This window comes from Thamnophis elegans, chromosome 3 (assembly GCF_009769535.1).
Source record: "Thamnophis elegans isolate rThaEle1 chromosome 3, rThaEle1.pri, whole genome shotgun sequence".
Classification (NCBI taxonomy): Eukaryota; Metazoa; Chordata; class Lepidosauria; order Squamata; family Colubridae; genus Thamnophis; species Thamnophis elegans.
In genome coordinates, this window is record NC_045543.1 from 107,631,215 (window position 1) to 107,642,117 (window position 10,903).

A 10,903-nucleotide genomic window follows, 5' to 3' on the forward strand; every position below is an offset into this window, starting at 1 on the left:
CTGTTTTAGACATGGCCTTTTTGCATTTGTTATAAGTGTATTAACTACAGTAACTACTCATTATTCAATCTTGATTTTCTTTTTAGTTCACTATTACAAAATTGTTTTCATCCCAGATTTTTGAGTGTGCCTTACACAATTAATGAAATTAAGCTAGTATAATCAATTGTATGTTGTCTCCTTTTTAAAAATTATGGCTTAACTCTTCATTTCATGATGATATAAATATAGGGGGTTTTCAGAATCAAAATTTTAAGTACAATGTTATTATGCATCAAATCTTAGTTCTTTTGAACTGATTGTTTTATAAAAAAAACTAATCTAAAATATTTAATATTTTTAAATATCTTTTGTGTTATCTTTTTGATAGCCATTCTATATATTGAGGATGCCTCTTAACACAGGGTGCATAATCTATTCATTAATTTGTCTGGGATGAAGTACTGTATTTTTCAGAGTATAAGACACACAGTTTCTGCTCCTAAAAGAGGGTGAAAATTTGGATGTGTCTTATACACTGAATGTAGCCCTGCCCACCACCAGCCCCCACCCTTTGCCCTCTGCCTCCCAGCAATTTACCTTCTTGCAGCAAACCAGAAAATTGGGCTTGCAGAGACGGCAATCGGCTATGGCAATCAATGGGAGGCTGGTGCTGAAATTAAAAGTGAAACTTGCTGTTTGCTTGGAATGAGGCAATTGCTGGGAGGCAGAGGCATATTCTTTTCTTCTAATCAGGCTAAACTGAAACAGGTTGTTTGCTGTTTGCTGCAAGGGGCAAATTGCTGGGAGCCAGAAGCAGATTTTTTTTCTTCTAATCAGGCTAAACTGAAACATACTGTTTGCTGCAAGGAGGTACCGTAAGTCAGTAACTATAAATGCCTATAGAATGTTCAAATTATTAAACTTATTTTTTAAAGACTGCTTTATTATTGTTCTAGACAACTTAACAAAATGAAGAAGCTTTTTAAAATAAATGCGTGATCTGAAGAGGCCCAGTGTTATTGTAACTTATTTTAAATAGCAGAGAATAATGTATACTTCCAGAAAGCCACATCAATTTTAACAGCATTTGTACAAGTAGTCTGAAATATAATACCACAAACAGTGTATGTCTTCTGTACGGCTTGCTTTTTAGTGCAAGGAGGCAAATTGCTGGAAGGCAGAGACATATTTATTTCCCCTTGTTTTCATTCCCAACAGCTATGTGTGCCTTATACTCCGAAAAATACGGTATTTGAGGTTCAGGAGCTTAACCAAATATATGAAAGGGGCTGGGATTGGAATTTTTCTTATGCTGAAGTCACATTAATACTTAAAATGAATATATGTTTTGTCCATTTGTTCTACATCATTGTTAAAACTTGGTTCTCAAAAGTTATATAATAAATTGAGTGGTATATACATTTATTGCCACCATGAAAGCAAATAATCTTACTAAAGACTAAATCATTGAGATTTCAGAATTCCAGTCTGTTGAATGTGTGCTGAACAATTTGTTTTATGCTGCCATCTGCTGGTGCAGTTGTATATACATAAGTGGTAAGATAGGCTGCAATGTTGTCTTCAAGTGTGGCAAAATAAAAGATTAACATTTGTTAAATTGATGTTGAAATTTAAATGTTTTTCCCCATTTTCATTTATCCTTTCCAAACTACAGAGACATTACAAAAATAAATGATATACTCATATCCTGGAAGGAATTTCCTAAAATTAAGAGAGTAAGCTTCTTTCCAATTCTATAAAATTGTCCTCTTGGTTGTGCCCCAACCTTTACAAAGCCAAAGCTCTTCACAAGATGACAGATTCCATGTTTTAGGAATATAGTTCAGTATCACATTAACTATGATTTTCTAAAATTGTATTTACATACATAGACAATTAAAATCAAAACAATGCTTTGACTGGACAATGCCAAAAAGTATTAAAGAATTGCAGCATCTTTAAGAGATGTAGGAAATCTTTAAGAGATATAGAAGTGTTAAGCTTGACCATGTTGAAATCAATAATTCCATTTTTTTTCATTTGAAAAATATTACTGTTCTTGACAGAGCACATACCTCATATAAGGTGTGGATTTGGGACATTATAAGGATCAACTGTGCTTCAATTAATATAGCTCTCAGTCACAGCATTTTACATCAATCTTTAACATCTGCAATTCTAGACAGCATTCTGTGTTCGGAATAATAGTATGAGAAAAGAAATTTTCACTGTTGATTCAGTCAAATCTCTTGAATAACAAAACACACAGCATTGCTTATGGCAGAAGCTAAATATCTAAAAGGGCAACTTGATGGTTCTGTTATATGTAAATAGAGTGGCCCAAATTACTCATACTCAGAAATATGTGCAATGTGTATGCATGTATGTGTCACATACATTTTAATTGGTTCTTTATCATTAAATAAAACCACCAGTTAACAAACTTACTATGGGTTGTTGGGGTCTATGTTAAATTTTCTGTTCTCTACTGCCTTAAATTGGAGGAAAGCATATTAACATAAACTGTATTGCCCCCAGTTTACATTATTGAACCTTAGCAATAATGCTGGGAAGTTTTGCTATCTTCAAAGAATTTAATTAAGGCAATTTCAAGACAGTGATGGTGGTTGAAAAATCAACCACCAGCTGCTTTCCTGAATTTTTGGTGGAGTGGGATTGGGAGTTCAAACCTTTGTTTTATTATTTATTTAGCCTTTATTTTTACCATCTGCTGTAGGATATTTCTAACAAGACTATTTATGTTCCATGTTGAGTATACTGCCACCTAGAGATCATCCTGATTACTGCAGGAACATGGGAATGCAATACTCTTGGTGTAAGAGATAAGTAGCCCTATCAAATAAACCCTGCCCCTAATCTGTTTGATCTGATTTGAAATAATCCTGAACCAAAGTGCTTAATGCCACTGTGCTTCTGCAGGTTTCTTCCTTCTACTTCCTTCTTCCTACTTAAATGTATGTGTCTCAATATTTCTCGCTTTTATATCCCAATATACAGTATACATATCTTAAGTACCAGATAGCAGAATTCCTGATTGACTGGTCGATCAAACTCCTGGGAGTTTAACAAGAGAAAATAATGGAGTATCTCATTCCTCATAACCAAAGTCAAATGACCATGGATGCCCATTGCTCCGTAACTATGTGAAGATGCTGTCTACTACATCAGATTTATCAGTTCAATTGGAATTTAGCGAGGACTATTTATATCTATATATGCCCATACTCATTGCCAGGACATTTTAGATCATCCATTATGACAATTGGGAGAAAGAAAATACCACTTTCCAAGTGGAAGGGCTATCATGGGCTGCCTGAGTAGTGGGCTGGGAATGTGACAGCAACATGTTGGTATAACCATAAAAAATCCTTAATATGGTATCTCTGCTCCAGCAAATCTCATGACCCCAAAGCAGTTTTTATAGTTTGTTCCTTTCTCATATTTTGTATTATCCTTCCTAATGTAGTTGATTAGGAAGTACAAATCATTGCATACTTTTGTTTTAATTGATGATGATAAAGGATTTTCCCGGTAAATCAAGAACTATGTGTTCTCTGCATGCCTGAATCATACAGGAAGATAGAAAATATTTGATTGATATAGTTAGTATTACTGATTTTTTTTTAAAAAAGTACAAAGTTTAAAAGATAAACACAAAAAAGATTAAAAAGAAAACTCAAAAGAAAAAAAATGAAGATAAAATAGTAGCAAATGCCAAGTGGTATTTTGCTTGGTATCAAATCCTGTAAACAACACTGATTTGCAAGGTTTGCATAAAATGTGTCATGTGATTCTTGGTGCCCAGTGAATCCTTAAAACCTAATGATAATAATCTTCTAATCTATACAAAGGGAAAGTTTGGAACATGGTCTTGTAAAATAAACGAAGGCAATATAAAATGCATTTTTATAGTTGCGTAATAGAAGTGTGCATGTGTTTAACATAATTGTCCAATTGCTTTTAGAATCTAATCCCTGGTGCAAGTCACCTAATTTGTAATTTACACTGAGCTCAGTTGCATCAATTTTATTGTCCACTTCCATTTATTTTCTATTGACTTTCAGAATTCCAAATATTTTCAAGACATACTTATCTTGCTGTATGACAAGCATAACCCCGCACCACCCACTCCAGCCACAGCATATACAGTATGCCCCAAACAGGCATGTTTCTTCGATTGCTAAATGTAAACTGAAGACGGAAAGAGACGCTAACAAACTAAATCAGGCACTTTACTTAACGAGAGTCCATAGGAAAGCGACTCCAGGAACTCCAACCGTTCAAATTTGGAGAGGCGGATCCTCTACGTCACCATTGCTCACACCCCTTGCATTCCTTATCTTACTCCCACTATGACGTTGCATTCGCAGTGCTTTCTGGGTAGTTTCTGGCGCTTTTCCAACCTAATAGTAGACAAGGAGGGAGGCCCGAAGCTTGATTGACGGGCGTCTTAGCCAATCGCTTTGGGCTCCACACAAAGAGGCGTTGTAACGTCCAATCGTAGCTGAAATCTGAAGAGGGAAGCGGCATTGTTGGCGGAGAGACTTGGGTTTACGTCCCGCTTTTGAGATAAGGCTGTTGTCGAGTCTGAATTTCGGGTTTAGTTGACCATAATTACAAGATAATTGCGTCTCTTTCCCCCCGCCTGGTGTCCGGTTCAAGGGGTGGGAGACCGGGACAATGAATTTGGTAACGAGGTGGGTACAAAACGTTCGGAAGGAGGGGAGAGCGCAAACAACGATTCGCTTCTTGTTGCTATGGTAACGTAACGTTCTCCCCTCGCGTGCGACGCTTGTCGCGATATCTGCTGTAGCGCGCGATAGTTGCGGGAACAAGCTGAGCGGAGCGCTTCTCCCACGTGTTTATTGTATTGAGGTTTTTCCTGCACATTTTCTCCCCCCCCCCCCATTGCAGGATTAATGATTTCTGCCTTTATTCTGAATTGATTCAGAATCTCGAAAGAGAATCTAAGCGGACTTGGTTAGTACGGAGATGGGGAAATAAATACGGAAGCTGTAGATTAGGAAGGAAAATGAGAAGCAAATTCCTTAAGGCCATGTAAACCGTTTCCATGCTTCCGCTAAAAAAAATGTATGTGCTGTTTCTTTATCACAAGTCAGAGGAATCTTCACCTTAGAATGATTCCCCATCAGATTTTGCAATTCCTTTTATTTCACCCCCTCGTTTTTAAAAATCAATTTACGGTATTGATGGCTTTAAAGTAGTAATTTGCATTAAAACACCTCAGCTTTATAACTGCTGGTAGTTATAATTGAAAAATTTAAAAAATAGTTTTAAAAGAAGTGTCTGGGAAAATCTTAAACAGAACCAATCATGTGGCAAGTGATGTAATTAGACATAGATTTGGGGAATGGGATGAATTAAATATGACGAGTTCTGGATCTCATCAGAATTAGCAGTTTATCCACAGGTTTAGCAAAAAAGATTTTTTTAGTACTGAATGTTGATGGAGAATGGATATTTATAGTTATTAAAAAAGTAGGAAACTCACTAGCATAATCACTATATTATAGGTAACTTCCCATGCATCATGTTACAGTAGTAATGCAGTTAGTAGTGCCCATACATAGTAGTAGGGCAAGTGAGGATTGGGATGCAAATAATGTATGCAAAAGATACAAAATAAATGTGAATCAGAAAGGTTAAGAGTCTGGAGTTCAGAGTTTGGAGTATATGTACAGTTTATAATTCAGGTGAAGGATATTTATATAATAAATATGAATTTTATGACTAGATATTATATAAAATCAGATCTCATGAGAAGTGACATTTGCTTATTTATCAAAAAACCCATAAAATCCATCTACTTAGATGGGTTCTAGATCTACACACTGTTTGATAATTGATAATTAAGACAAATGATTTTTTTTTGTATAATGGCTACACATTTTTCTTTCTTTTTTTAGAGCTGAATTTTCTGAAAAAACCAAAAGAAAAAAGAGAAGAGAATTAACTGAAGTACAGAAGCAAGAAATTAAAGATGCTTTTGAACTATTCGACACTGATAAAGATAATGCAATAGATTATCATGAGCTAAAGGCAATTCATTTTCTGTTAAAAGTTTAATACTTTGTTTTGAAATAGTTTGGATTACTGGGCTTATTGAAATATGCAATATTGCACCTACAAAAGATAGTTAATTGCGAGTTAATTTAGGAATGGCAAGAATGCAAGTGGAGCTGTTAGGATATCATATTAGACAACTTGTGATTTCTTGGGTGATCATTTTAGAGGTATTTCCTCAATATCTTCAACTATGTCAGAGCTTGTAATGTTTTTAATATGTTCTTAAAAATTCAGGGAGAGATGTATCTAAGAGTTGCCTTGAAAGTGCTCCATATTGAACTGAATAACTCAGTCAAACATCAAGAGTTGACCACAAGAAATGTTTTATCACTGGATTTTGGACACATTCTATAAGTTGGTCCACCTGTGGTATTTTGGTTCAAAATGCTTTTCCCCATCACCCAATTAAAGGTCACAAATAGGAGAGTTTTTGAAGTATAGATAGGAAAAGATGCCCAAGAACAATATTTACAATAAAGTCTTAAAGCCATAGAATATCTTATAGAGGCAAAAAGTAAAACACTAAAGGCTTTGTCAACTGTCACAATTCAGTAAAGGTCTTAGGAGAAGGAGGGGCAGGTCTAGAGCAGACTCAAATTTCAATTCTATACTACTTCAGTCAAAAAAATTAAAATTGAAGAAAACCCTAGAAAGAAACAGTTTCCTATTATATGGACCAATATTGAGTCACCTTACTTGTATCGTCATCTTTCTCACAAATTAAATTGAGATTCAAATCTACATGAAATATAAAATTAAATAAATTTGCTACTAAATATGGCTTTCTGACTTCAGCATGGTTTATTCCTATGTAACTGATCAGGTTATAGCCTAAGATTGAATTGGTTCATATTGGAGGACATTGGTTTTTTTAGTTAATTTCATCAAATGTTTTTCAGAAGAATAATTGCAATCTTGCATTATTAGCTGACATTGTAGACATTTTTCAAAAGGCAGAATTATAGAAAGCAGTGCTTTCCAACATGGCCATTTCCTAATATAAGGACCAATCTAGAATTTCTATCCACCTTGATTATTACTTAAAATTTAGGGGATTGAGGACCACACATCTGGGATATGTAAGTTTAATTTTATTTATAGGCCGCCCAATCCCGAAGGACTCCGGATATATCAGTGTTGACAGGGTGTACTGTAAATATTGTAGTAATCTAAATGAGAGCTAATTAAGATATATGAATAGCTTTTACTTAATTGTTGCAGTAAGTAATATGATGTCCTGTTGGAAGGAAATGCTATCATGGTTTCCTCCCACCCTCCCCACTTTAGACTTACTCCAGATCCGAAGAAATGAAAGAAGAAAGACTACTTAGGTTTCTTCTATCCCTGAATTCAGAAGTGCTAAATTCCTCAGAGTAGAACATTTGCCCTGCTAGTCGTCTGGAACTGATCAATTACTTACATAATCAAATAAAGTGACAAATTTGGAAAATGTATTTAATCAGTTAAATTATTTGTCACATTTAATTTGTTATTGATACCCAAGTGAAAAGAACTTCACTTAGAACATAAATAGTTGTGTCCCTGGAAAATAATGAAGTAATGGTTTTTCTCCCAAATTTTTCTGGTTTTTCTATTCACTATAATACCTCTTACCTAAGTTTAATTTACAAAGATAAGTTATTATGTGCCAAATTGAAATGTTGTATTTCTGTCTTTTCCCTGAAGGTGGCAATGAGAGCCTTAGGTTTTGATGTGAAAAAGGCAGATGTATTAAAGATACTTAAAGATTATGATCGGGAAGGAAGTGGGAAAATCTCCTTTGCTGATTTTAATGAAGTTGGTAGGTGATGGAATTTAAGCAAATTACTGATAAGAAAGCAATAATTGGTAATCAAAGTTTATAAATATTTTAATAGATATTAAAATATTAATCTATTGACAAAGACTTTTTTTAATATATTAGGGGAGAGGCAGGAGAAAACAAACCATCAGGATTTCAAAATGCAGAATATATTTTCTATTATTTTACTTAACTTATGGGAAAAATGTAACTCACACCTTATATTATAAAATATTTTATTATAAAATATTTTATAGTTGTTCTTAATATAACTTCTCATCATGTTATAGCTTGTAATAAGAATCATAGATTTATTTTACTGCTTTTACTAGAGACTAAACCAATGTGCGTGCAAGTACAGATTGATTTTGGTTGATGGTAAAAATGCATCTTTTAAATTAAGTCATAAAGTTGATGTATGAAACAAAAATAAAATTATTTCTGTGGAGAATACAATTCTAACAGTAAAAGATGTTTTTGTATAAGATGTAACATTTTATTTTTTCCATTTTAGTGACAGACTGGATACTTGAAAGAGACCCACATGAGGAGATACTCAAAGCATTTAAATTGTTTGATGATGATGATTCAGGTAAAATAAGCTTAAGAAATCTGCGTCGTGTAGCTAGAGAACTCGGGGAAAACATGTCTGATGAAGAACTTCGGGCAATGATTGAAGAATTTGATAAGGATGGTGATGGAGAAAGTAAGTTCTGAATATGTATATAATTCTAATTTTGGATCAGAGAAGCAAAAAAATTGTTCACTCAGTTTTCTGTCTTTGAAATATTTTCATGATGAGACCTATAGAAATAATTTAATATTCAAAAAATAAAAATCCTACAAGCTTCCAATGTATTTAGAAAAACATTCTACAGCAGTAGTTTCTTCCTATTCAAAATGAAAATTTCCTTGGCATATGTTGATGGCAATAGCATGTCCATTGTTTTTCTTCTTTTGTGTAGAATGAGTAAATATACTGGAATTAACCTGCTACAGTATAAATAACTGAAAAATAAGCATGAAATTTACTTCTCAATTTAAAAGTTATGGTGTTAGCATAACATCAACAAAGCATAAATGCCAACAAAATTATGTCTAAGCCTAAAACCTAAAGCAATTGCTTGTATAGGTAATCCTAGACTTACAACCACAATTGAACCCAACATTTCTGTTGCTAAGTGAGACAATTATTACATGAGTTTCCCCCTGTATTATGACCTTTCTTGCCCCAGTTAAGTGACTCACTGCAGTTATTAAGTTAGTAACACAGTTGTTTAATGAATCTGGTTTCTCCATTGACTTTGCTTGTGAGAAGGTTGCAAAAGAGGATTCCATGACCCAGGACACTTATCAGTTGCCAAGTATCTGAATTTTGATCATGTGACCATGGGGATGATGCATGGTTGTAAGTGTGAAGAACAGTCATAAGACATATTTTTCAGTTGCGTTGTAATTTTGAACAGTCACTAAATGAATGGTTGTAAATCGAGGACTATCTTTAATGGTAATTACTTATGGGTGTAATTATATAGCATAATAATTTTTATTAAAAATAAAAACCAATTACTTGTCTCTGAGTAATTTGGGGTGCTTAGGATGGTTATGTTATTTTAATTTCTTAATACTAATTGATTCCCTCTACTATTAAATACTGTCCATCCATTAGAAGGATGCACTGCAAAATTTCCAGTTGAAATTAAATTGTTACTTCTTTCCTGAATGAAATAAGTTTAAGATGCTAATTTGAGTGAATTTTTTTTGAATAAGAATGTGGTACATATGTATTTTTTTTCTTTTTAACAGTCAATCAGGAGGAGTTTATTGCTATTATGACTGGTGATGTTTAATATTTCAAGAAACGAACTTGATACAAAAAGGAAGGATCGTTTTCAGAACTGCAACATTTCTATTTCAATTAATATCTATAACAGGAGCCATGAAAAAAAATGTTAAAGGACCAAAATAAATATAAAGTATATGTATTGAGAGGTTACTATTTTATATCATTAAATTTTAGAATAAGCATGTTTGTTTGAGTACTCATTTGTAAAATAGCTTTGTATAAAATGTTTAAATTAAATCATAAAATTTTTGACATTATTTTAGCATTAGCTGTGGCCTTAAGTTTTATATAAAAGTTTAACAGACACCCATTTTAATAAAGCCTTCTTTTTATATTCTGTAAACTTTGTTGGAGTGTTTAATCTAGAGTCTGGTCCCAACTGACCTTCGTACCTAAGGGGAAACTAGAATTTGGGATTACGTGCTACTAGTCCAGCACTTTAACCATATACTGGTTCTCTCGAAATCAAGTATTAGTTGTGGAATTGTGGATTTCGTTACATTCATTTCATTTTCATTACAATTGTGTAGCTATTGATACAATAGTATTTGTGAATTTTAAAAGGAAGAAAAAGGTATAGGGCAGCAATAGCAAACCTTTTTTGGCTCACGTGCCGTAAGGGGGGAGCGCAGGGGGGTTGTGCGTGAGCGTGCTGCACCCATAATGCAATATGCGACCCCCCCAGTGCACATGCATGCATGAGAGGTGCGACCCCTCCATTTTTTGCATGCTTTTTTCGCTCTCCCCAGGCTCCAGAGGCTTTATAGGAGCCTGGGGAGGGCACAAACAACCTCCCCCGCCCTCCAGAGTCTTCAGGGACCTTCAGGAGGCTTACCTGAAGCCTCTGGAGGGCAAAAAATGACCCTTCTGGTTTGCCAATAGGGCTGTTTTTTTTGCACTCTGGAGGCTCAGGGACCTTCAGGAGGGCCTCGGGGGGGGGGGCTCTTTTTGCCCTCCCCAGGCCTCCTATAAAGCCTCTGGAGCCTGGGGAGGGCGAAAAATGGCTTTCAAAAAGGCTTCATGTGCCCTGACAAATGGCTTTAGGTTCGCCATCCTGGGTATATGGCAACAGTTTTCATGAGCAGCAGCAGGATAAAATTAAGGTAAAATAATTCCTTGAATTATTGGGGGGGGGGAATATAAAAATAAACTAATTCTAATCATAC

At 34.6% G+C, this 10,903-nt stretch overlaps 1 protein-coding gene across 1 annotated transcript; it reads left to right on the top strand.

Moving 5' to 3' along the window:
• The first annotated feature begins 4,471 nt into the window (after positions 1 to 4,471).
• CETN3 (centrin 3) lies at positions 4,472 to 9,917 on the top strand. Its single transcript, XM_032214506.1, has 5 exons — positions 4,472 to 4,700; positions 5,931 to 6,063; positions 7,777 to 7,891; positions 8,406 to 8,597; positions 9,698 to 9,917. Exons 1-5 carry the CDS (start codon positions 4,684 to 4,686, stop codon positions 9,739 to 9,741), a joined length of 501 nt encoding a protein of 166 aa, XP_032070397.1. The 5' UTR covers positions 4,472 to 4,683; the 3' UTR covers positions 9,742 to 9,917.
• Positions 9,918 to 10,903: the final 986 nt, after the last annotated feature.

Excerpts from the sequence above, each read along its gene's own strand:
- CETN3 (XM_032214506.1), top strand. Across the intron at positions 7,892-8,405 it reads TGCTGATTTTAATGAAGTTG|TGACAGACTGGATACTTGAA; the intron begins GTAGGTGATGGA and ends TTTCCATTTTAG. Across the intron at positions 8,598-9,697 it reads TAAGGATGGTGATGGAGAAA|TCAATCAGGAGGAGTTTATT; the intron begins GTAAGTTCTGAA and ends TCTTTTTAACAG.